Genomic DNA, 26,265 nt, shown 5'->3' on the forward strand with positions numbered 1-26,265 from the left:
TTTAATGTCGCGTTAACGTGTCTTCTCCACTGTGGAAAGTCCGTTTATCAGGTCGTCGGTTCCCCACAGAGTTTGTATCCTGCGGCTTGCGGGGATGCTACACTGCTAACGTTAGCTCTCCTGGACGCGCCTGTTTAAACTAAAGAAGAAAACAGAGATGTCCTGGGAGCGCAGAACGAGCTGGACGCTGAGCGGAGCCACGGTGGCCTGTGTCGCGGCTCTGTACGTGCCCTGCGTGCAGAGGACTGTCCCCGGTGGAGACTCAGGTGGGTGCTAACCGCTAACCGGAGCGCTAACGCTGCTGTGGCCATGTGGGTTTGTTGTGTTTCCGGCAGCCAATCCGCGAGGCGGCTGCACGAGCTGGAGCTGTCCGAGGTGCTGCTCCATCGCTGTCGTCTGACCCTGAGCCGGCAACGATCTGTCGACAAAGTCCACCCACCAATCTCACAATCCGTGGTTTTCTTTGTATTGCACAAATAACAGGTTCCTTTCTCCTGTCACATTGTGGGATTACTCTGCGTTTCTATCCAATTTGACCTAATTTCAGTTTGTTTTCAGACCACAGTTAAACAAGCAGCATGTAACCTAAACCAGGGGTGACAATTCTAAGGCCTTTGGGCTAAAACCATCCAGCAAGAGGCTCCAATCCAGCCCGTCAAACACCAAGCAAATTGTAAAAAAAACAGGAAGTAAACACTGATTTTTTTTTTTTAAACACATTTCTTAAAATGTTTTGACACAATACTGAGACCAGACCTAAGATGTCAGTGATGCTGCCATGATAACTAACTACATCATTACTATCAAACTCGCCTCAAAGCCATGCTGTCAGGTTGAGTTTCTAAAATCATGCCTAATGTAACGGCTATTGGATACGTTCTTTTTTTGTTGTTGTTTTTTTTTTGACATTTCACTGTGTTTTGCACCAGAAGGTTTCGTTAAATTTTACTTTCTGTTGAGATTGTAGTCATTTTCCGTAGTAATTATTTAGGTTTGTGAAGATATCTGCATTTTCATCACATACGTTCCTCAGCACAGGGAGACTATAAAGTTTAAATTGAAAGGTTTTCATGGCCCACTCAAGATGAAAATAGACTGTATGTGACCCCCTGAGCTAAAACCCTTGCTTCAATGCCATACAAAGACTAATAAGGTTAAACATTTTAGAAATGAATATAGTAGCTTGCTCAAGAATGAATCTGTCTTAACCTCCAGTGTCGGATATCCCAGTTTGAATCCCAGTTGTGGAAAAGTCTACATTAAAGGAAGAGAATTAACGTCCATATATCAGTGTAACTTACTACTTTAAGCTGCTATGAAAGTGAAATCTTTTAATAATTTCCCACAGATACAGCTGTTATTGATGTTTTGATGTCTTATCAGCACTCAAACTCTCGTCCATGCAGATTCTTCTATTGGAACTAACAGGTCATGCTGGGAACTGGAATAATTATCCTAGCTCTATTTCTTTTACAAAAACTTTTAAACCTGTTGTCGCCTGTTGTTAAGGGACAAAATATCTCCCACTTTATAGTGAAGTTATTTACTTCGGAAACTTTACAGTGAAAGTTTTGCTCAAAGAGCAGAATGTGAAGTGTATGTTTGTTCTTCGGTGCTCCAACATCAGAGCTGAAACGTCTTGTCAGCATTGTTGTAATGCAGTTTTCTGAAGGTACGCTCTGCACAAATTACAACCAGCGTTTTTTAGGAGCCACGGCGAGGTTACAAACTTGTGAATGTGGCCCGGGATGCGTGAAGGCTCTGCTTGTTAGGTGTCCACCGCTCTGGCACACAGGCCGCGGCGGGGAAAGGCATTTTCAGCTGAATGGGGAGCTTCAGTAAAGCCGGGCCCGACACGGGCCAGCGGAGATGAGGAGCGAGCAGGCAGCCGCGGAGCCGGGCAAGCCCTGCCGGTTGTGCTGCTGTCTGGCGAGCCGGGGCCTTTGAAAAAACGGCCAGCCCTCTTCTCCACAGCGTTTAGGGACGGTGCAGGATGCCCGCGCTGATAGTGCCAGCTGAACACCCTTTCTCGAATTCTCCAGGTCTCCCGTCTCTGTGTCCTAATCTCTTTAGGTGTGATGTGCCCTGGAGAGGCTTGAGCGCAGCCCCGCGGGTACGCTGTTGTCTAGGAATGTGGAGTGTGGAAATGATGGGGATTATGGGAAGACTGGTGTGGGTGCCCATGCTCCACAATCACAAAGACTCTTGGCACCCGCGCTGCTTCCCCGTTGAGTCAATATTTTCCCTTTTTTAGTATCGGGGCTGCAGAGCTGCATCTCTGTGCCACTGAGATGGATGGGGTTTTTTTTTTTTTTTTTTTTTTTCTGGCTCGGCATTAGTTTTGAGTTTCCGTGTTGAATGGTGGAGAAAGTGTGCCACTACTGAGGGAAAAGCAGTGAAATTGAGCAGCCGATGGAGGATGAGAGGGTGCGCGGGGCTCGGCGACGACGGCAAGGTAGCTGGCGGCTCATGCCAGGTGAAACGGAGCTGTGAAAACATTAAGCTGCGCAGGTGGAGGAGTTCTGACTTCATGCTCCATTAGGCTGATAAGAGTTGGGGCTCCTCGCGCGGCAGACGTTTAGGCGTCTTTTAATTCACTGTGTCGGCGAGGTTGCAAAAACGCGCGAGGCAGCCGGCGCCATCCGAAGTGCAGCCGCTCGGCTCCCATAATGGTTTGTGCTGCAACCATGTTTATTTTTGATGCACGGAGACACTTTGAAAGAACCAGTCGTGTCCTGGCAGTGTGTTTTACTCTTTGCCCAGTTGGGATTCGCTGTAATAATGTACATTGAGGGAGGGAATAATTAATTCACCTTTTGATTGATTCTCCTTTGATCACAGCCTGTGTCTCGCTTCGCTGGGGACGCCGCACAGCGTGGAGAGTAATAGAGTCATTATCCTGTCAGCGCTGAGGAGGTTTACCCATCATGCACCAGGAGAGGGAGCTGTGCCGAAACCCAGACGTTTATCAATGTCATTTAATCTGAACCAAATTTCAATTTTCATGAGTGGGAGATGCAAACATTGGGTGAGAAATCAGTCTAATTTGAAACGCTTTGGGTGTATTCTGGCACAAATGGGTTTGTGCCCAGATACATTAAAAGCTTCCTCCAAGAGCTTTTAGGGGGTTTTCTCTTCACTTTGTGCGGCGCCTCACACTGAGCTCGTCAAAAAAATTGCGCAGCCGCTTCTTCCTCTTCTTCTTCTTCTTCTTCTTTATTTTTCCAGCTTACCTCATTCTGTGACTGTCACAAACGTCGCCCAGTGTTTGTGCCCAGCGGACCAAGCCAGACATTAAGACACTGGGAATGTGGGAGCGGGAGGGAGGCACGTACACCAGCACAAGAGAGAGGACGGGGAAGGACCTCGATGCACGGGGAGGATGGGACTGGAAGCTTTATTCTCAGATCAACACACACGTGTGTGCGTGTGTGTTTCTGTGTGTGTGTGTGTGTGTGTGTGTGTGTGTGTGTGTGTGTGTGTGTGTCAGGGAGGGAGTGAGGGAGGCATCAGGGGAGAAGCAAAAGATGAAGAGAATGAGCGTGCCGCTTAGGAAATGTCACACTGGGAAGATTTGCAGGTTTTGATCCTGGCAAATTAATGCAAAACCCCAGTGCAAGTATTTGATTTGGGAAAACTTTGGGAGCAGACTTGTCTCTTAATAATAATTATTGGGTTTACATTAATTTCCTCCCCTATTCTCTTCCACAGGAGAGCTGATCACCACTGCTTGTGAGCTGGGGGTAAGTATTAGCTGTATTGTTTAATCAATTCACTCATTAACTCTTATAAGCATTAAGGAAGTTTAATTAAGCATGGGCAGAAAGCAGATTAATTTACTTTCAGTCCACAGGTTTTTTCCCCTTCTTTTCTATACACTTATTTTACTAAGTTGCAAGTAGAGAATGCTATAATTTGCAACCCGTTTTTCAAATCCAATTAAAGTCAATGGTAAGGCGATGGCTTTTGTAGGCTTTGCCTTATGTACGGTATAAGGCTTATTATATCCACCCCTCTTTTTTGTGTGTGTGTGTAAGCCGCGAAGAATGAACTAAATCGGGTTAACAGTTATAATAAGTTTTATTATTTAATAAAGTTTATTACGCCGCTGTGATCCTTTTAGGGAGGCTGTGTCGGTGTCACTATGCCAGTAATCCTGCCGTTAGTGCTGCAGTCCGTGTGGCCTGCCTGTCTGCCGTTCGGGCCTCCCCAGGGCCTCGCAGGCCGTCCCCGGGCCCCCGGCTTCTGGCCCCCCCGTCCTGATCCCCAGAGCTGCACTGTGTCGGATCCCATTCCCCCCCCCCCCCCCCCCCCCCCCCTTGTCGGTCCGCTTCTGTTGGGAGCGTGTTCCTAACCACTGCTCATTCTCGTTGCCTACCTGTTCGCTGCATGGACGCCTCAACTGTTTTCCTATTTTGCCGTTCAACTTTCCGTTGTCGTTTCCACCCTCCGAAGCCGGGAGCCGCTCGTCGGGCCTCGGCGTGACAAAGAAGGCGCCGCCCGTGTTCGAGGCGACGGTCCCGTCGGTGGCACGCTCACCTTTCGGCGCCGCGTTCATTTGAAGAGCTGCCCCTTCCCCTCGCCCGCTCCACTGGCGTTATCAGCGCCGGCGAATGAGCCCGCGTTTAATGACGGAGCCCTTATCTGGGTGGAGGAGACTTAGCGGCTAATTGCCGTGATTGCCAAGATCCCCCAGGCGAGGGTGACTGTGGCTCCGAGGTGGTTTGGGGTGGGGGTGGGGTGGGGCTGAGGCTGGCGAAGCACCACGTGCAGCGCCGGAGGCTCGGGGGAGCCGCACTGTCCTTGGGAAGAGGCCAGAGGAAGAAAAAAAAGTGAGAAGAATCGGAGGGAGGGCATGAGGGGAAGGGTCTCTGGCATCACGGCAGTGTCGGAACCATGACTTTTCCATTTTTTTTTTTTTTTTGTGGCGATGTAGAACGTTGGTGTTGGTAATGTACTGGCTACAGAAGATGCACCGGTCTGAAAGCCCACAAGTCATTTTCTTTCATGCTTTTATCTTTTCAGGTGGCCCATCCTCCAGGTTACCCTCTCTTCACCCTGCTGGCGCGCCTCTTCATCTTCCTGCTGCCTTCGCTTTCCCCAGCCCACAGCGTCAACCTGATGAGCGCCCTCCTGGGGGCCGCAGCCTGCGGCTCTCTCTGCCTCGCCGTCTGCAGGTCAGCCCGTGAAAAGGCATTTTTTTTTTAATCAGGACCAGAATACATTTCCGCAGATCTTCTAATGCTCTGGCTGATCAGTGTAGACACCCTCTACTTGTACCACCTGACCTGATCCTGCATTGTACTGGGAGCTTGTCAACACTGTGCTCGTCTTGTGTTTCGTAACGGGGCAGCAAAATGCATCTCGATATAACGTCCAGCACGACACGGCAAAATTATAAACAAAGAAGAGTCGAGTTGTTTTGATCAATATTAATGGGGGATACCTGTAACGTCAGATTGTTCAGGTATGCTTAATCAACGTTGATGCAACATCGTTTCAAGTGAAAACGCGTCATCATTATACTTTTGTTTTGGAAAAGTTTCACGTTTACACTGCGGCGTTAGTCTATGTCGGTCGACACGGCAACGGCAGAGACGGTGAAAATGGAGGAGTTTTCATGTTGGTTAGTGGGCGATGCTGTTTGTTTCTGTAATCAAACCGCACGCATGCAGAGAACGTGATAAAGAAATAATCTATATGATTCACTTGTCACTGGTCATTTTGCAAATAGCAGATTTTTTTCCCCAACTGATCTCCATCCTTTGTTTTGCCTACTGTTGTTTAACGAGTGAAAAAAATGTTGGATCCAAGCAGTTTCATCACCCATGGCTGATTTCTCCAAAGTCGAGTCACTGAAGTGTTTTTTTTCTTTTCTTTTTTCCCCTCTCAGATTTATTTGGAGCACAGAGAAGCTCTTCTCCTTCACTAACAATAAGAGGAACATATTTGAGTGGGGGCTTCTTTTTTTTTTTTTGTCTTCTCTTGTATGTTGATGCCGTCTGGAGCAGAGTGATATTTTTGGGTCCTGACTGAGTGACGGGCAGCGGTGGTCCTGATCCTCTGTTCAGTATTCAGGAGCAGAACCCCCCCCGCCTCCCACCCCCCCCCACCCCCCACCCCACCTCCACCACCCTGCCCTGCCTGTTTACCCATCAGCCACCCGTTGTGAGCGTGCGTGTATGTATATCACAATTACGGTGCCCTCCAGCCCCTCCTACCCCGGAGTCCCTGTTCCTTCCACCCCCCCCCCCCCTCCCTACTGCCCAGCATGCGCCCAATCCTGACACGGCACGATTTCTAATCTTCCCCCTTCTTGCCTCCTGGGCCCGAGAGGAACAGGATCACTAGCGCTGCCCCTCTTCTGTTCAGCCACTTCTCCCTGCACTCTGTCACTTCTCTGCACCTCCATCTCCCACCCTGCCGCTGACCCCGTCACGTCTTTTACCCCGTCCCGCTTTGTTTGGCCGTTTTTTTTTTTTTTTTTTTTTAAATCTCGCCCGCTTGGCCCGACTGCCTTACATCACCTTTTTCGCCGAGTCCGGTCATTTTCCCCACGTTGCATTTGTTGTCGGCGGCTTAGTGTCAACATTTTAGCTTTTTTGTCACAGTTTATGCGGACGGGGGCATTTCCATGTCATGTTTTTTCTAACTCAGTGTTTCCAGAATAGGAATTGTTGAATGTGATGTAAGTTCTTGCTGCGGTAAAAAAAAACTGGCAGGCTGTGAGGACAAAATGATGGATGGAGGCATAATGAAGGGTACAGGGTCAGTGGCTGGGCAGGGGGGGGGGACTCGGCAGTCAGGCTTCAGAACAAAAAGCAGAGAAACTAAAAGCGACTGCAGTGATCCTTCATTATTGACTGTTTGGTATTTGTGGGGGGAAAAAAAGTAGTTTTTACAAACTTGGAAGGTCCGTTGCAGATGATTCCGAGTCATTTACAGCAGAAAACCGAAAAATAAAGAGAATCTAGCAGAAGTGCATTTCCGTCTCGATGCTGAAAGTGTTGGAGCGACCAGGCCATTGCAGGATTGCTTTCAGCCCTTGGCCAGACTTTTCCACGCAGTCTGGATGATATTTTGGCTCCCACTGTGCATGTTAACTGTCGCTCTGTTTGTAATCTCTGAGGATTTAGATCCAGTTGTGGATTATGGTCAAGTAAAAAGTCATTACGAGGCGCTCCAGCCAGGGTTGATGGGTAGTGAGGACTTCAGCCAGAGCACACAATCACACCATATAAGCTCTTAAGTGTGAACGTATAATCTATGCTTTCAATTTGGGAAAAATAAGCATAAAAGGTTTTAGACATTATCGGTTCAGAGCCTAGTTAGGGATGAGCTGCGGGGCCGTGGATCAGCTGGCACACTCCCGGCGACTGCGGGGGGGGGGGTTACTGGGGAGGGCAGACGACGGAGATGGGAGTGGGTTTCTGGCTGGTCGTGACCTCGCTCTGGGTTCCAGCACAGAGGGTATGGGGGGGGGAGGGGGGGGAGGGGGGGGGGGTGCTTTTTGACCATATTGAGAATATTGGCACGGCTGCCATGCCACGGCCCTGCAGGGGCGCTGTGGTCCGGCCTTTCCCTCAGATGAAATGCCAAATCTGACCTGGCCATTCCTGCTCCGAGCATTCAACGCTGTCCGTTCCCCACACCATCAACTTCACAAGTGTTTGTTTTGGTTCCTTTGTGGCGTTGATAAACTTTCCCATTGCTTCTTAGTTTTTTGGTTTGCAACAGTTCAGGATCTCAGAAGCCCCCCCCCCCCAAACAAATCATTGCTTTGCATGATTATGTTCACATGGCAAAATACATTGAAGTTAACACGGGTACTTGAAGGCAGTTCCTCTCAAATAAAAAAAATTGTAAGACCTTGAAATTCATCTGGAATTTACCCAACATGGCAAGCCTTTGATGTATCCATTTAAATTAGTCGGCCAGATTGCCGTGTTTAATGTGGGGGAATGTAAGTTGATAGGCTTGGAAGCCACTTCTCTCTCTCGCATAAGTTTAAATGTAGCACTTTAGCCTCCCTTTGATTTGTCAATTACGGTTCTTTTGGCTTGATCATATGGTTTGATGGCCAAATTGCATGTCTCGTTATGTTTTCACACCATGGCCTGACAAGCCTTTGAGGATGGCGGACGTAATGGTAATCACTATCGATTGCACCGGGAGGTTCACGGAGCGAGATGTTTTTGGTTGGTGAGATGCTGAAAAGGCCGTGAGCCGCGACTCTGTGGAGGAATGCACCCTTCGCAGCGGGATAATCCAGGCAGCTCGGTATTCTGTGCTCTTCTCGTCTCGCAGTTTATCTGCTAAAGCTGCTCGGAAATCTCTTCTACCTGAGAGGAATCTCTCTCTCCGTTCCCGAGCTTATCCCGACAAACCCGGGAGCAGACACGTCGGCGTGCTGACGGCGGGGGGGGGGAGGCGACACCGGAAACACTCGTGTCATCAGCACTTTTCGGTCTGATCACGTGATTACGTAAGAGGCCCGGTGGAACTCTTCGAGTGAAACCGGTGGTGTGTGTGTGTGTGTGTGTGCGAGGCAAGAAACGCACGCCAGCGGGAGCCGGGACATGTGGCACAGCTGAGACCTCGGCGGACAGGAGGATGGGCGTGGTGTCCCCCCCTCCAGCCCGGTGCTGCATGTCCAGCTCCTTATAAGGCCCTCCACCATATGGTCCCCGCTGCTCCGGCCCTCCTGGCTCAGGTGGGTTTGTTTTTCCACAGGAGGGGGGGGTGATCTTGTCGAGGTCATGTCGGGGCCAGCGTGTTTTGCGTTGAGAAAGCATGTATATGAAGTTGTTTCGTTGAACGTTCCTTCCTCGCCAGGCAGTCCGGCCCCTCCTCCGCACACCTTCTTGCGTCTCCGCTACCTGAGACCGACGTCACAGGGACGGAGGCTTGCGTTTGATTTTGAAAAACATTCAAAGACAACAACAAAAGCCAAAGACGTATTTCCACATCGTGAACTTTTTTTGCGCTTTTATCCCGAGTGGCGACTGAGAAAAATTCCCCCCCCCCTCCCAGTCTCCCAGAAAGCAGAGGACAATTTTAGGTTCGTCTGTATAAAAGAGCCCAATCTCTGCACCTTTTGTTCCTATTCTCCGTGATTTCATCCCTCACATTGTAGTCCGACAGACTTCCTTTCTTCCCCCCCCCTCCCCCCCCATCCTCAGCATGACCAATGGTTCCCCCAGGACCCATCCTTTAATACAGTTAAACAGATGTCTAATGAAGATGTTATTTCCTCATTACTGGCTACGGGATGGGGATAGTGCGGAGGAGGGAGGAGGGCTAGATAGACAGCAGAATACACTACCAGTTTAATATTCCTTCTCGCCCGTGGGCCCAAGATTGTGTCTGCCTCGGACGTCAATATTCCATTCCTCACCCACCACAGGCAGTCTTAATAAGGCAGCGAGCACAGAGACGGATCAGACTCGGCAATTACAATTCACCCAGAATTAGTTAATGGAATCTATACAGCAACATTTATGTATCACTGGTGTGTGCCTAATGACTTTGTTGGGGAAAAAGCAGCAATAAAAAATGGCATTCAGTGAATTGCATAAACACAGGATTTTTGCAAATTGTTTTTTTTTTTTTTTCTCCCTTCCTCTCTCTTCCTGCGGTTTTTTTTTTCTTTCTTTTTTTTTGTGTGTGTTGGGTGGAGATTAAGATGGCATTCTGGGAGAAATTGTCATGTCAGTGGCTGCATTGTTTGAGCAGAATTGTGGTGATTAATTTGACTCGCACTTGTGGCGCTCTCGTGGAGGAGGGGTGAGCCAGGACCCCCCCCACCCCCCCGTGCAAACACACAACCTCATCTCCGCACACGGGATGAGGCGGGAAACAGCCCCGACTGCTGATTGGATGAAAATATGCCTGTGGCATCGAAAAGGAAATATTGAATACAATTGTGAAAGTCGCTTAGAAAAAGGGATTTGGACGAAGGAAAGAAAAATATTGCTATTTTGATCAATTTAGTTTTCGCTTCTTTTGTGAATGTGTTTAACTGGGTGTTTTGGTCTAGTGGAATTTAATGCATCAATATTATCACTACTTGTGTTTATTGATCTGTTGACCGACATTCTTCTGTTGATTTATGCTGCATGTTTCGATGTTATTTGGTTAAATTCACAAATTCATAGTTTACGCTTTTTAACTTTCCAGTTCTTGAAGACATTAAAACCATTGCTTGTGAGAAGTATTACAAAGTACTTTTTTAAAGGAGTTTTCATATACAGTACATGTCACCACAAAGAACAGTGTAAAAGCTAAAAGCTCTAATGTGAACCGTCATCTGGAAAGGTTAGCACATCTCAAATTTTTGATATTCATTTAATTGGTTCCATGAAATTGTCCCATCTCACCCCATTACAATAACATTGAATCTTATAATGTGCATCAGTTTTCATGTTCTTGAGAATTTGAACTCATTCATGTTGATGGTTTTCTTTAAGGCTGCAAGTGAAGTTTTAATCTGGTGGGATTGTTGAAAGTAATTTCATATCTTAAATATTGTTTATGTGGGACTTTTGTTTATTGAAATGATGTAATTTTACTGCTACATTTGTACAATGTTTGCTGTTTAAATCTACATTTATTGATACAATTTACTATATTGTAATTTTCACGAACTTTAAGAATTGTGGTTTAGATGTGGCTATATCAAGCTTGTTAATGAATCCCTCTGCGGGGACGATTAAATATACAGAAAGGTTGTTTAGTAGCTTTTGAGAAAAGTATATTTAGGAAGAGCTCTGGTACTTGTAATCAAGTACATATTAAGCAATGTGTCATTAAATATTGAGTACATTTTCCTAGATAAGAAAGTCACAATAGCAGAAGTTACATATTCAAACCAACATTTATTTGCCCTGATTTTATTTGTACCAAAATATAAGAATTTCAGACGCTAAATCAATTTTAATGGATAAAAAAAAAATGAAATTCAAAAATATCCAAAGTCTCAAAATATTTTATTCATCCATTTACTCTTGTGTGGGAAGCAGGGTATTATTGCTCTTTAATACTGAAACTACTGAAATAAACAGTCCCAGTCTGCTGTTCTTGCTCTGCATCAATCCAATTTTTGTATTTTTGCATTGTTAAGGCAATAGTGATTAAGATTTGACCTATTTGAGTCCTTAAATGCAGTGAATACTGATAATGTCCACACACAGAAACTACATATATTATGAGGCTGCTTCAAGATAAAAGCAATGTAGTTGTATGTACATTCGTATTGCTTGATTCAAATAAAGTAACAATTCTGATTTTCGGTGAGGAATGGCCAGAAATATAATGGAAGTGAATTCAGGGACACAAGTCTAATCTGACACGGTACTTTAAGCTTTCAATTTTATTTCCTTTTGACGATGTAATGAATTATGTCGCTTAAAACCAATGACTCATCACTTAGTGACCAACGAGTGCTTCCTGTACTCCCATTGAAGCTCTGCCCATATTTACTAAATCACATTCAATTTTATTTGTATACACTGTCGTTTCAACGACACAGAGAAAAACCAACAATCCCACATGATGAAGCAGAGGAGACGCCGGAAAGGAAAAACTCCCTTGATCTGGTTTCAAACCCTGGTTTGAGTTTCACATCTAAACCAAACAATTATGAGGGGGAAAAAAAAAAAAGTCATTTCCTTGTGTTGAACAGTTCAGTGGAGTAATTTGTTTCCTTTCATGTACCTTGTCATGAACATTTGTACAGAACTGCCGCTTTGGCATTGCAGCTTCGAAGCAACACATCGGCCCCGTCGCCCCTGTCGTATAATAGCTCCTAAGTATCCGCCTGATGTCCTGGCCAGAGGAGAGCCCCCGGGTCTGAGCGCCGGCCAGCTGGAAGCCCGAGCCCCTACCCCCCCCCCCCCCTCCTCCCTCTCCCAGGCTCTCTACCCTCTTCAGGAATGTGTGATTCACTTCCAGCGCTGCTTCCCCAAACCGCGCGCTCGGTGAGAGGACGGCGCCGAGCCCATCCGCAGCGGCACAGCTGTGGCATTGTCTGCTCCCCGGGGTGGCGTGCGACAGCGGCTCCCTCGGCCAGCTCCATTGTGGAAGCCTCATTCAGCGCCGAGTGCTGGTGTCGCCTCTCTGTGTGCCGTTATTCAGCACACAGTGCTGGCGCTGGCACGGCTCCGGCCCGTACTGTAGGACTGAGAGGGGTAAATGAAGCAGGTCTCATTTAAACACTTCAAAGTAATTATACACAGCTTTTGTTGTGTCCTTGAAGGGGACATTGCTTTCCAGAGTCGCTTGTTTAAACCGGGCCTGAAGGGGAATCCAATACCAAACGCTTTCAAGTGAAAAGCCACGAAACTTTTGTTGCATTCTCGGGGTCTGTTTGTTCCGGGCCACTGAAAACGCAACTTTTCGGAAACCGCTCCCAAGGTGGAACCTTTTGAAAACGACACTTTTTCCAGATGCTGCTACCGCACATCTGCAACGGCAGTGACTCGTTCTCCTGCAGATGTAAATGAAGATGGACATTAGCAACGTGTTCCTCCAGTCTCTATTCTCCAGGAACGGGGTAGTTTTATACTTGACAGTGACCCAGAAGAGTAATCCTCTCTCTCTCTCGCCCGCTCTCTCATACGTATGTTACTGTACTCCCATTGTTGATGTTTATAGGCTATTGCTCTCGACACATACGTGGTTTCATTATAAAAATGACCAGCAGCACCAACTAGTGGCTCAGCATGAAAATGTTTATCGTTTTCAACGTTTGTGCCCTTTCCATGTAAACAGACATCATTTTCAAAACGTTGCCGTATAGCAGGAGTGGTAATCTTTCCCTTTGAACCTTTGCACACGATAGTTCAGTGATTCTCATTCATTTGAATCAAGGGGACTTATTTTGTCTAACCACCGACGAGTTTCTACATTCAGTTAATTATCCCGGTGAAGACGCGGACCGCCGGTCGCTGGTGGATCGAGGTTGTTGAGGGAGAACGGTTGTCGTTCTCCGCCGCCCCCCGCGTCACTGCGCCGCACGGCGTTGAGCGGCGATAACGGCGGGGAAACACGGCCGCACTGGTGTCAGAATGTGTCCTGCTTTATCCGCTCGCCCTGGGAGCAGCCAGCCTGGAGAATGAGCTGTGGAGAGGCTGACTGGGACCCAGGTGGTCCCGCACAGACAGACAGGTCATTTACAGCCCGCACTGTACACACATCGCTGGGCTCTCACCGGCTGACAGGCTCTAACAGAGAGATTTGTCAGGCACTCGGGGGGAATAAAGAAGTTGGGGAACAGGAGTGTGTGTGTGTGTGTGTGTGTGTGTGTGTGTGTGTGTGTGTGTGTGTGTGTGTGTGTGTGTGTGTGTGTGTGTGTGTGTGTGTGTGTGTGTGTGTGTGTGTGTGTGTGTGTGTGTGTGTGTGTGTGTGTGTGTGTGTGTGTGTGTGTCTGAATATGTGACGAGCACTGGCTATCAGACAAGCTTTAGAAGCTGGAACAGACTCTGTGTAATAACCCCCGTCCATAAGAACACCCCCCCCCCCCCCCCCCCCCCGACTGCTCTGCACCCTGTGCCACCCTCAAACCAGCCCCCCTGCTATGTGCATGAGCCACGGGTTAATTGTCATGCAGGGAGGTAAAAAGCATGGTTATGGGAGGTCTCTGCACCTCAACAAAAGTCCCAGTCTGCCCCCCCCCCCCCCACCCCACCCCCCCACTCGCTCCTCTACCACCCTTCTTCATCCTTCCTTCAACTTACAACTAATTCCTGGAGCGGTGCAGCGAGAAAGACGCTGCTATCTCTTATTAAGACCCACTCCTAAATGCCCCCCCCCACACATTTAGCACACACACACACACACACACACACACACACACACACACACACACACACACACACACACACACACACACACACACACACACACACACACACACACACACACACACACACACACACACACACACACACACACACACACACACACACACACGCACCCATATACATACTCATTCAGCCAGCTTGCCTTACAGTGAACACAGAGGGAAAATAGTGGAGAGTGGAAGAGAGAAAACCCAAGGAAAAAAAAAAAGAGGAAGTAGTCAGCATGCGAGAGTTTCTTTTTTCCACCCTTCTCTCGCTCTCCCTCTCCTTTTTTCCTGATTTACCGCGCTTTCCTCAGAAAGCTCCATTGTTCCCCTCGCCTAAGTCTCATCAGGCCTTTTGTGGCTGACTATCACAGCGGCAGGCAGAGAGCTGGAAATGTATAAATGGTATCATGCCTTGTGATTAATGGCGGTGCTTATGAGTCAGGTCTGATAACGGGCCTGCTCTCTACTCAATTTCAGATACCGTTAATGGAATCTGTCTTCTGCGATTGTAATGTGAGAGCGCCTAATTTGCTATGGAGCTTGAAGCTGTCACCGGCAAGGGATTGTGGGGTCATAAGGGACCTGGCAGCCGTTTGGCCTGCAGCTTGTATCTGCGGTGCTGAATAGAGCAGCTCTCTGCCTGTCAGTTAGCTGATAGGCTGATGAGGACTCTAAGCCACTCTACACAATGGTGGAAAGGGCCATACTGCCTGACTTCCCTAATTGTCGAGCCTGCTCATATTTCAGAGCCAGCATGCTGGGGACTGGGCTGCTGCTTCTTTTTTTTTTTTTCTTCTTTTTTTTTTCCCTCCCCTTTTCTCTTCTTTCCCCTCTCTCTTCTTGAACTTTTTTTTTCTTCTTTTTCTATATTTCATCCTACATCCCGTACACTGTCTCTCACCCCTTTTACACACACACACACACTCCTCTGCACTATATTCTCCTTTCTTTTCCGTTTTCCCCCATCATTTGTCGCCCCTCTCTCTCTCTCTCTCGCCCGCTCTCTCATTTTAGTAAGTGGTGGGTCTTAGCGTATGACAGATTATCCCAAGTTTGCTTCAATTACCGCAAAAGAGATGGAGACAGTACAGGAGAGGAGAAGAGGAAGGGGGGGGAAAACTTTTGTGCACACATTATATTTAAGAAGCCAGGGATAAAGTGCTATCTCCAGCACGGTGGTTTCTGTGCCGGTCGGCTCCAGATCAACCGGCTGCCGCAGAGAGGGAGTCCTCACGATATGTGAATTACCCCAAATCACTCGGAGTGTTTTTTTTTTTTTTTTTTTCCTCCAAGGTCTTGTCCGAGAAGCAAACTTGAGCAGAGGGAAGATTAGAAAGACTCCCCAAATTAGTCTGAAGGAAGTTGGTGTTTTCATACTGCAAAGTGTTATTTGTAGCGTGAATCCGCTGACTTTTTTTTTTTTTATTCCTTTTCTTAAATTTGTTCTTTTGCGTCATAACTTTTTCTGAACTGGGTCACGCACTGTTAAAGTGGTCCGCGCTCCCAAATGACAGCAGGACTATTACCCTTTCTCTGGAATTTGCATGTTCTACCTGTGTGTTTAATGCGAACGATCCCTTCTCCTCTCGCCCCGCCAGGCTGGCAGGTCCGGGTCCCGGGGCCGCCCTGGCTGGGGGGCTGTTTGCAGTGTCCAGACTTGGCTGGCAGTGGGCCGTGGTGGCCGAGGTCTTCACCCTCAACAACCTGTTTGTCGGCATCATCTTCTTCCTGGCGGCCAGCTTCCACAGAGCTGAGAGTGGCATGCAGAGGAGGAAGGTGAGCCGGTATAAATTCATCCACACTTCCAGTGGGAACCCGTTCCGTATTATTCCTTAAATCGACGTTATCTCTCATTGGTTCGCTCGTCCCTCTCAGATTGCTCGCTGGGGGGCGTTTTGCTGTGGCTTGGGGCTTTGTAACCAGCACACCCTGGTGCTGTATGTGGCGGTCCTCATTCCCTGGGTGCTTTACAGACTCTCCTCCCACAAGGTGAGTGCTGGACCTGCATGAAAAGAAGCCGGCATGAATGACTTGACATCTGTGTTGTGTGGCTGAGGATGTTTTAATAAAGCAGCCACAAAACCGATGAAATGAACCGCCAACACGCAGACACCTCTTAGAAATACCAACTTGTGTTTATTCAGAGCCACAAATATACTGTAGATTCTGGGTGTGAAACACATTTCAGTTCATTTCAGACCGGTCAAATAGTGCCTTAATAACCTTCCAATTTCAACTTTAAAGTTTTTCTTTGTCGTGGCTCAGAGTATACATGATGTCGATGTTTTCACAAAACTAAAAAATGACGACTGAAAATGTCAACATGAAGCTTCTGGTGGAAAATACATTGAAATAACACTAATTAAGTGTAGCAGACGCAACACGACACTGTTTTCTTTGACATTCCTACAATTTGCTTGGTTGTTTGGCCTGATTGGCCAGAGTGATGATACAGGTTAATGTTACGCTTATATTTACTTTTCATGAGGGGACTGAGTTGCTGCCAACAATGTAGATGTTAAAGTAATAAGTATTTCCTAACTGCTTATGACAATACTGTAGAAATATGTGTCGGTACTTATCATTTACACGTAAAAGAACTGTTTTGATGAGGAAGTTTATGCATTTTAAACATAACGACTCATAAAATGTCGTCTAACGTGCTCTTTCAACAGGAGCTGTCTTGTCTTGGCCTTGTATCTCTGGGATTTTGTTTCCTCGCCGGCTTCCTGCCCTACGTCTACCTGCCCATCTCGTCCTACGTCAACAGCGCCCGCTGGAGCTGGGGAGACCAGACCACGCTGTCTGGCCTGCTCATACACCTGCTCAGGGCCGAATACGGCACCTTCAGTCTGGTATCCACTTCATTTACCGTTGTGCGGTATTATCAGCCACCACATTTAACTGTGCTGGATTCAAGGGTTTTTAACTGTATTGTTTTACAGGCTAAGTCAGAAAACTCGGTGAACATGACCACAATGCTACAGTAAGTTTGACATTAAACCTTTTCTCACTTCTGAGATACAAAACAAATGCATTTGAATTAAGTGTAACATTTAGTACAACTATAATACAAATATAATATAAATCAATAATCTTGAACTTCAGTTGTCATCAAGTCACCAGTTTTCCCTCGATCTCATAAAGAAGAGAAACGATGCAACGCTTCATTGAATTTGAGTTCAGTGCTGGTCATGTTTGACTTGTTACTGCTTTTTTTCTGTTTTAATATTAAGTCAGTGTGCGGTAATTAATTGTTGTTGACCATGCCAGGTCATTTTCTTTGGTCAAATTGAAAACGTTCTTCTACAGTACCATATAGCAAAAATTGGAACAGTCAAAAAGCAGCATGCTGGTTGGATGCTGCTGATAATCTATCTCGTGTAAGATTTTAGCTATAGTCTGCCGCCATTGTAAAAGTTACACCTATGGAATTTGCATCAATGTTTATTTGTGATTTGTTTCCATCACACTTGAATAAATCCAGTTATGAAATAACTAAAGATGGAAGGCCCGACCAGGCTGTTCTGCAGCCCATCTCTCTCTCTCTCTCCTTTTCGTCTCTTCTCCCCGGCAGCTTTTGTTCTTGCCGTCCCCCCCCCTCTCCCATCAAAGCAGAACTGAACCTGCTTAGAGGGCCAAATCGCTGTGTTCTGTTTCTCCAGCAGTTTGAAATGATCACTCAGCTCTGGTGTTTAAGCGTGACAAGCTGTGATGACAGACACTGCAATAGAGCTGGAGAAATTGTATTTTTCCACTCCAGCACCACCACCCCCCCCCCCCCCCCCCCCCCCAATTCCCTCCCATGCTCCCCGTTACCACCATCAGCACCACAGACATCCCACTCCTGGTATCTTTCTCCAGCTGACGGGAGAGAGTGTGTGTGTGTGTGTGTGTGTGTGTGTGTATATATATGGGGGGAGGTGGGCGGTGCATGCGTCTTAAGACCCCCCACTACCGCCACCCCCTCCTGCCAGGCACCCACCCCTTCCCCATCACCCCCGCTGCTTGATGGACAAGCACACCTTCAAGATGGGGAAGAGAGGCGAACATGACAGGCATGTCGCACTGGAGACGTAAACCCGCTGGAGAAGCTGACACACACACTCACAAACACACGCTGGCGAGCACATTCACACATAGTGTACATTGGGAGATATAGAGACTCAATAAGCTGTCAAATAGAGATGGGTATTAAGGAAGAGGCAGGAAACTATCTCTCTGCTCTGAGCAAGCGCTCTGTGACTGACAGGCGCTGTGAGGAGAGGACGGGGCTGCGGGGGGTGGATGACACAGTCATTCGTATCTGTCAATCCGATTGAAAGGAGGCGAGCAGAGTCCAGGGAGTTTGTTTTGATAGGGGATGTAGGGCACTTAATAATTGGTGTCCTTGAGTTCGGTAGCAAGGAGAGTGAAGGAGCTCGTCTTTGGCGTCCCGTCACTCCGTCTGCGCCGTGTGTTCTTGTGCGCAGAGCCCAGCTGAGCCACTGCCTGGCGGACCTCTCACCTCCGGCTCTGGTCCTGGCAGGAGCAGGCCTCCTGCTCTCCCCGCGGGACAGGTAGGATCAGCGAGAGACCGAGCAAGCGCGCCACGACTCTGTCGCGCACGTCTCGGCAGCCACCCTCAACCAGAAATCTAATCCCCCCCGGAGTGAAAGACGGGGAACAAAACCACTGACAAACTGCTGATCTGAGCAAAGAGGAAGACAAAACAACACTGAGGCACGTAACTGTCAAGCTGTCAGGACGGCGCACATTCACATCAGGAGGTGCCTGATGTGTATTTTGGATTTTCAAAAAAACACATTTTGTGTGGGCAACCAAATCGCTGCTTGTTTGTATGTTGTGATCCAGTAGTTCATTACAGGAGTGCCTTTGCTGGGGTCTGTGGGGTGGAGCTGATTAAGCCGAGTGATGCCCTGGAGCAGCAACCCCCCCCCCAGCCCCCCCGAGGTGCCCTTTAATAAACTTGGCCTCTCACACACAAAGATGAGAAGAAGCAAGGTCAATTCATAGAATGCCACAAGGGAGCTCGGCAAATGTTAATTCCCCTCAATGTAAAATGGAAATTCTCTGAATATTCCCTTCCTAAAGAATGGTTTCAGTGATGACACATACATGGAGGAAGGCATCAATCTGTTAGTGTCCAGCTGATGGGAGCCACGGTATCTATCTGCTGGCAAATGAATGCCTTCAAGCTTGAAAGTGTCTCTTCAGGTTCAGATGACGATTTGTTATTGCCATAAGGATAACGCGTTTTCTTTTTAGTGTATAAGTACATTTTACAGCTGTACTGTAATGAGTTTGTGATTCAGCGCTTGGCACCAGCTCATTATGACTCAGTCTGCATTAGAAAATCAATCATGCACCTCTTAGCTGGCTGGCAATTACATTTCCTCTCCGGCTTGTGATCTCCATCCCTGCATTAATATTTTCACGGACTTACTCAAGACAAGTATAGTTTTACAGCGTAAATAGACAAAGAAATGCATTGAATACATAGAAGTTAAAGTGAAAAATGAGTGTTTGCCTCCCTGTCAGGGCGAGCCGCTCGGTGTCCTGGCTGCTGACCGTCATGCTGCTCGTCTACTCGCTGTTCTTTTCTTGGAGAGCCAACCTGGACATCGGCCGATCCTTGATGCTGGGAGTGGTGAGCCGCATGACGCTTTTTCATGGTTTTTAAAATCCTTCAAAGGTCACAGTTGAAGGTCTTCAGTCTTGACTATGTCGGTGTGTTCTACGTTTCCACGGCGACAGACTTCCCAACATAACGATTTACATGAGAAGATGCCTGACGGGTGTACATTCTGGAAGGAGCAAACGACATGTGTGATTGATTTCTGGCTGTATTGGCGATTGTCCGGAGCTTAAATCTGATTTTCAACCTTTTTAGTGAGGGACCCACATTTTTATATCCTTCTCAACCTCAAGCACCCCACCACAGCCTGTACAATCACAAAAAAAAGTTAAAGGAGCCTCAAACGCTAAATGTGAAATCCAGTTTCTTTGTCATATTCCATATAAATGAGTTCCTTTTTTCTGAGGATAAACTCTTTGGGTTTACACTCTCAGGGTGTTTTGGTGGTCCGGTGCCGCTTGAGTTTTTCACCACAAAAGATGAATTCAGCTCTAATTTAATCCATTTCTTCAATGAAGTCTTATTCTGGTACATTTGTTTTCTTTTTGACCGATTATTCTTTCTCTTTAGTCTGATGTGCTGCCATCCCCCCCCCCCCCCCCCCCGCTGCTTAATGTGCTTTACCTTTGTGTATATTACAGACACTGTTATATATACTGTATAATGTAAATGAATGATGCACTTCTAATGTAAACACTTAAACTTAGTCATTTTGGGACATAAATTAATGAAATGTTCACTACTCGCCTATTTTCCAAGCATAAAAAATAGCCCAACTGGTTGTGAATCACCGGCTTAAATGACGCGATCATGTCGGTGGTGAAAATCGATGGATCGTCAGTGGGCCTTCGCACTTGATGCAGCTTCTTTGGCCAACGTGACAATCCCGCTCATGCTCCTTCATGGTGACTCTGTATCTAGGTCAGCCTGTAGAAAGCGGCTCCACAACCTTGATGCTCTTCATCACTCTATCCAGAACAAACCACAGCACACTGCATTCCTCCGTAAACTGCCTCGTGCTCCATCCTCTGAGCTGTCGATCTCCTTACAAGTGACGTCTAAAGCATAAAAAACCTGGACAGTTTCATTCACAAGTCCAGAATCGGGGTCTGCATTCATAGTTCTACAGGTTTTTATTTTTTTCCCCCATTATTGAACATTACTTTCTCCCTTTTAAGCTTGTGTGACACTGTTTTCTTGTATGAATGTATTTATTTTTCTGTTTTTCTTTGTGCCTCCTCGCTGCCTCTTGGCCAGATCCAACTGCTTCTCAATTGACCAACCTGGTAAAATAAAGGTGAAATAAATAAAGTAGCCTCTTTGGCAGTTAATAGCCCTCATGTGGAATCTCGCTAAATGAACTGAAGTGTAAATCCCCTTCAGAATTGACCAACCCTACTTTCAATTTGAGACTGTTTTAGAATTCCTTTAAACCATGATGTTCTCGGTGGGCGTGACGGGCCACGTAAAGTGCTGCTGGTCATTTCATGGCTCCACCGATGAATCCGGTGTTGAAAACAGAACTTGGACGTCCTGTCCTGTCCGATCCGTTATCCCACAGGTTGAGCGTTTCTGGCTCCAGAGCGACGCCGCGGTGTGTGTGCTGGCAGGCCTCGGCTTGAGCCGGACACACGGGGAGCTGGAGAGGAGGCTGAGCCACGGGGGGCTGTGGAAGACCTCCGGCTGGCTGCTCACCGCGGCTCTGCTGGCACACGTCGGGCACGGCAATCTAAGGTGAGCTCTTTTGTCTTTAGCTGGAGCGTCAGCAGCGCATTTAGTTTGAAACTAAGTGGAGACTTTAAGGTTTTTTCGATTTTGTTGCTGTGTGACTCGGTGTCTTGTTTGCCCTTGGCTGAATGAAGACACCCTGAAAGTGAAGCTCAGTCAGCACGACAAACTTCTTCTCATTGTCTCATCTCGGAGTATGAAGGAAAAAGCCTTACAGCTCCATTTCTGCTCTTGCTGATTTGTGGTTTCATGCCCCTGTTTTGTTTGGGCTGAAATGTAAACTCAGCTCTGTAATGTCCAAATTTGCAGACAATTATAAAACTAATTGTACCACAGCACAGATTTTGATCACAGTGGACATAATTATTGTAGCTGCATTGTTTAGCACTTCTACAGGCTATTACGATTGCAGGCTCTAATAGCGTTTTTTTTGTGTGTGTCGGGCTGCTCTTGTTTTAGTTTCTTTCCAGATTCTACACAATGTGCGTGTATTTATCTCCCAATACCGTCTTCTCCCTCTTTGCACTGAAATGTGTGCCAACTATAAAGTGAAGTACTTCTGCTTTGTGAAGTTGAAGCGAAATAACCCCCCCCCCTCCCCCATGTGCAAGTTTTCCCTGACTCAACCTAATTTGTTTCTCCCGTGTACTTCGTATGCTTTGCGGTCTGAACTCGGCGTGTCAGGCTTTTCTCCGCTCGCCCCGTGGTACGGGCTGAAGAGAGGCACGGTTAGCACATAGATTCCCCTCGCAGAGCTCAGTCTGAGATGTTAGCTGTCCGAGGAGGCAGATTACACCGGCGTAGCGCCGGGGAGTGCCAGACAGCCATCACTTGAGCGGCTTTGATCAGGGGGAGAGCATGGCCCGTGCTGTCAGGCCCATCACACCTGTCTTGCCGTGATTAGATAGGCGGGCAGAGCGGCTGTGCAGAGGGGAAGGGGCGGGGGCACTGACAACTTACCCTGCGAGCACCTCCGAAGCATACCTGCAGACGCACACCGCCGTGCAGGAGGAAGAGCGCGGCACTCTTTTTTTTTTTTTTTTTTTTAACTAACTACAAGTAAACGCATCATGTGATGGCTGCTTTCAGGGAGTGCGACCTGAGCGGGAACAACGTGGTGGAGAAGTTCGGCAGGGAGATTCTGGCCTCCGTCCCGACAGACTCCATCATCCTGACCAGAGGAGACCTTCCTGGAAACTCCATGCGTTACTTGTACTACTGCCAAGGCGTGCGGCCCGACGTGCGGCTGGTCGACCAGGAGGTCTGAGGCCGTTTCCTCTCGGTCTAATAGAAATGTTTCCTTCCTCTCCTTGAAATGTAGACTTTAGAGTTTCTTTTCCCCTCAACGCTAACTGCAATGACTTAATGAACGATCCTAGAAAACATGAAAATAGGTTGCAACACATTGATGACAAAGCATTTCCCATTTCCATTTTCACATATTCATATAAGCATTGATGTATTTTGCCCCTTTGAAAATCCATTTGTCACTTCATTAGTTAATAATTTCAAATAGGTAAAAGTGTGACACTATTTGATTACAGCACCATTAAATCAATCATAGACTTTGTTTCACTGTTTAACGACATTTGTTGTAAACAAGTCATCATTTTGTTGGACGGAATAACTTTCTGTAGATAAATGGTGAGAAATACTTTGCATTTAGACACATCTGTAAACTATACATCATGAAATGTGTGCAGTTTTGAGCCCTGTCTCTAAGATTTATTATTGTTAAATGGTTAAATGGTTATTTTGGTGACATCTGGTAGGAAAAACCCTTCAAGAAGTAATAATCTGCTCCATGATGTGTTAACAACTTCCTAACAAGGTTAAAATTTAATTGAATATTTAGTTAATTTCATGTTATAATCTAACATAATTTATGTGAGAACAATGATTTCTTTTTCTTTTTTTTCCCTTCCAAATTTTCTGGATTTTCTGAACACTGACATAACTGTAAAGACGAATCAGAAATAATCTTCAGAATGTAAAAAGTTGCCGAGTTGATAACTTCAACGCAGAGAACAAATACTTGAGAAAGAACAGATTCCTCACTTTTAAGTGATTATTTGACTGGTCATCCACGTGACGTGAAGATTTAAAGCAATTTTGTCTCTCTCCTCTGCCAGATGATGACATACACTTGGTACGTGGCCAAACTGGCCCGGCACCACCCCGGGGTCCATTTCCCCGGCCGCTGGTGGGACCTGGCCCACCCCGAGAAGAAAGACACCTTCAATCTGGAGCAGTTTCTGTCCCGCAACAGCCAGTGAGTCTCCCGCACACCCACAGCGAGCGAGCGGGGAATAAAGGGACGGAGGATGTTGAATGAGAGAGAGAAGAGAGTGAATTGGGAGGCCCGACAATGGTCCAAATGGAGAAGTGGGTGATCTAATGAGGCAGAGATCAGTGGGATGGCGGACGCAGCGGTGAGTGCAGGGAGGAGATAAGCCCACAGAACTGTTGAGGCCATAAAAGGAGTTTGATGAACTACAGAAGTCGACTAATCTACTTGATTTGGTTAAACGGTCTCTGGCGGACTCGCCGCGGTTCCAGCTCACATGTTTCACTCCTCCAGGAGGAACGCACGCCCAGAGAGTGGAGGGTGCCTTGTTAATACCAAGCCCACCAGGGGGCAGTGTTTGCCAGGCCAATATGTCCGTCTCTCTGTGGGGCAACACGGACCTGTGGGATTAACCCTCAGGGCCTGTGACTGCAGGTCTGAAGGAGTGAAATCATGTTTTTTGTTTTTTTTCCATGATTTTTTTCGTGATGAAGCCTCCAATTGTCTCCGCGTTTCAGGAGGGACGTGCTGGCCTGCATCGGGCTGCCCGAGGGAGACCCCAGCTGGGAGCGCAGCTTCTCCCGCTGGCCCCTGGGTGTGTGCGACTACCTGGTGCCCGTCGACCGACGCTTTGAACCCGACGAGTGGAGCCGTCGCACCCGCAACCTCTACAACTGGAGCGAGCCCCACAACAGGTAGAAGCAGAAATCGAGATGTCGTTTCATCTTTCGATTCAAGCCCATTCTCCTCATTTCGAGCCTCGTATACAGTATCACTGCACACGTTTTCAATATGATGCAACTATTCCATCATGAAGGGATCTGACTGGCACTGAACTTATTCTGCAGCCGAGAGAATCAAACACAATTACAGCCAGTGTTTATTGGGAATTACCTTCAGCAATAGTTTTAATTTCCGATTTTAAAATGATCAAATGTGAGTTGCATCGTATGCAGAGAAAGAAGAATCTGCACTAGATCACATCGACAGAATATCGGTTTTAAAACCACCTCCATGCAAATAGTGATTCCTTTCCTGATGACTCGCGTTATTCAGTGGTAAAAAATATCAATAAATCATTCTTAAATCACTCATTTGCATTTTTACAACTATTCCAGCCTAGAACTTGAACACAGCAACACATATTCTTAAAAAAAAAAAGAAAAAAGTATTTGAAAAGCTGTTTAATCAGCTGCACAATGAGGGTTTGCAATAACTGCTTCCCCCCACAGTCAGTGAGGTTTAGGAAGTTAAAAATGAGCGAGATGCATTGTCAGGAAGATGCTGTTGGACGAGGGGAGGGAAAAAAAAGGGGACAAATCCTTTTGGAAATAAATCCCCTCGCTGCATTTTCACTCTGTGGTCCTCAGTCTTCCCACCGCAGAACTTCCCGCACCGAAGACGTCCCCGTGTTCGCCGCGCCGCGATCCCGCTCCCTGCCTGATACAACCAGAGCAAGACATTAGGCCGCCGGCCACTCGAAATGAGACTGAAGATGAAAAATAATGAGTTTCTTATTGCGTTTTTGTCAATAACTGTGTCAAAAGTGGAATTAGTCAAAGCTGCATATTCTGTAGCCGTTGCCAGCAGCCCTTCATTCACTCAGATATCCACGGCTGAATACTGTGACATTATTTCCCGCACCCCCACGACAAGCGTGTCCGCCGTTGCCCACAAGCCAAATATTAGCTCGGAAACCCAGCTAAAATATTCTTTTGAAGAAGAGGTCAAGTGTTTACTGTCAACAAAGTGAAAACAGGCAGATGTGGTTTCACTCCATGTCTAATGTGCCGGCTGGCATTGTTGCTCAGTCTGTTAATGTTTATGCGGCAAACATTGAATTTCAGCGTCGGAAAACCTGCACAGTCCAGTGGAACAATATATTCACATAAATAATCATTTATAGTTAGTGGAACTGTGCATAAGCCAATGCCTGGAGGTGCTTTAGATAAAGAAAATGTGTTTTTCTTTCTTTCTTTTTTTTCCCGTTTAAACAGTTCCCACCCTTCCTCCTGGGAGCGCGTCGCTAATGAGGAGATGTGGCAGGCCAGGTACGTTGAAGTGTTCTTCCCGGGACGCGCCGCTGTGGCTTTCAAATAAAAAGCTGCGTCACGATGCATACCGGGCCCCACCAAGGAACATCTCCATAAACCAGTCTTGTGTGGTAGAGCATCTACATGTACATTGTATTTGGTGGCAGCATCTACATAAATCACTCCATCGGAGTGCGGGAGTCTGGGAGTGTGGATCTGCATGGCTCATCCATCCAGCACTTAGCCCCCAGTCTGCGTGCTTTGTTTCAGGATGAAGACGGCTTTCTTTCTGTTTGACCTGGCAGAGAGGATGCAGGGAGAGGGGAAAGCTCGCCTCTTTGAGCTGTCTTACACCGTGAGTCTGACCTGGGCGAGCGATGGCGTCACTGACCAGATGGGGAAAGATTAAACGTACAGCCCCGAGGCCGTCCTCGTAATATATGTTTTTATACGTTTGCGTCTCTCTCTCTCTCTCTCTCAGCTCTATAAGGAGATTGTAGAGTCCCACTCGGACTACCCTCCCAACTGGGACAAGAACCTGGCGCTGGCCTGCGAGAGGCTGCTGCGCTCCGGCCACCGAGGCTACGGCCCCGACGGCCTGCTGACCTGCAGCATCCAGCACTTCACTCTCTACCTGCAGAAGGACGCCACGGACCCCCAGATTCCCGCCATACAGTCGGCCGTCGCCCGCCTGCAGCAGGAGAGGGAGCGGCTGCGCCGGACTCCGTGA

At 47.3% G+C, this 26,265-nt stretch overlaps 1 protein-coding gene across 1 annotated transcript; it reads left to right on the plus strand.

Annotated features, from left to right (window-relative positions):
• tmem260 (transmembrane protein 260) lies at window positions 1-26,265 on the plus strand (the record flags this gene model as incomplete). The annotated part of the gene is made up of 16 exons (XM_080512679.1): window positions 1-266; window positions 3,712-3,743; window positions 5,026-5,177; window positions 15,448-15,625; window positions 15,725-15,838; window positions 16,525-16,704; window positions 16,795-16,835; window positions 18,322-18,408; window positions 19,391-19,499; window positions 21,049-21,221; window positions 22,305-22,476; window positions 23,348-23,487; window positions 24,021-24,197; window positions 25,500-25,553; window positions 25,806-25,890; window positions 26,017-26,265. The coding sequence occupies exons 1-16, from the start codon at window positions 158-160 to the stop codon at window positions 26,263-26,265; spliced, it is 2,052 nt and encodes a 683-aa protein (XP_080368805.1). The 5' UTR covers window positions 1-157.

Source organism: Blennius ocellaris (genome assembly GCF_963422515.1).
Source record: "Blennius ocellaris genome assembly, chromosome: 17".
In the NCBI taxonomy this organism is placed as follows: Eukaryota; Metazoa; Chordata; class Actinopteri; order Blenniiformes; family Blenniidae; genus Blennius; species Blennius ocellaris.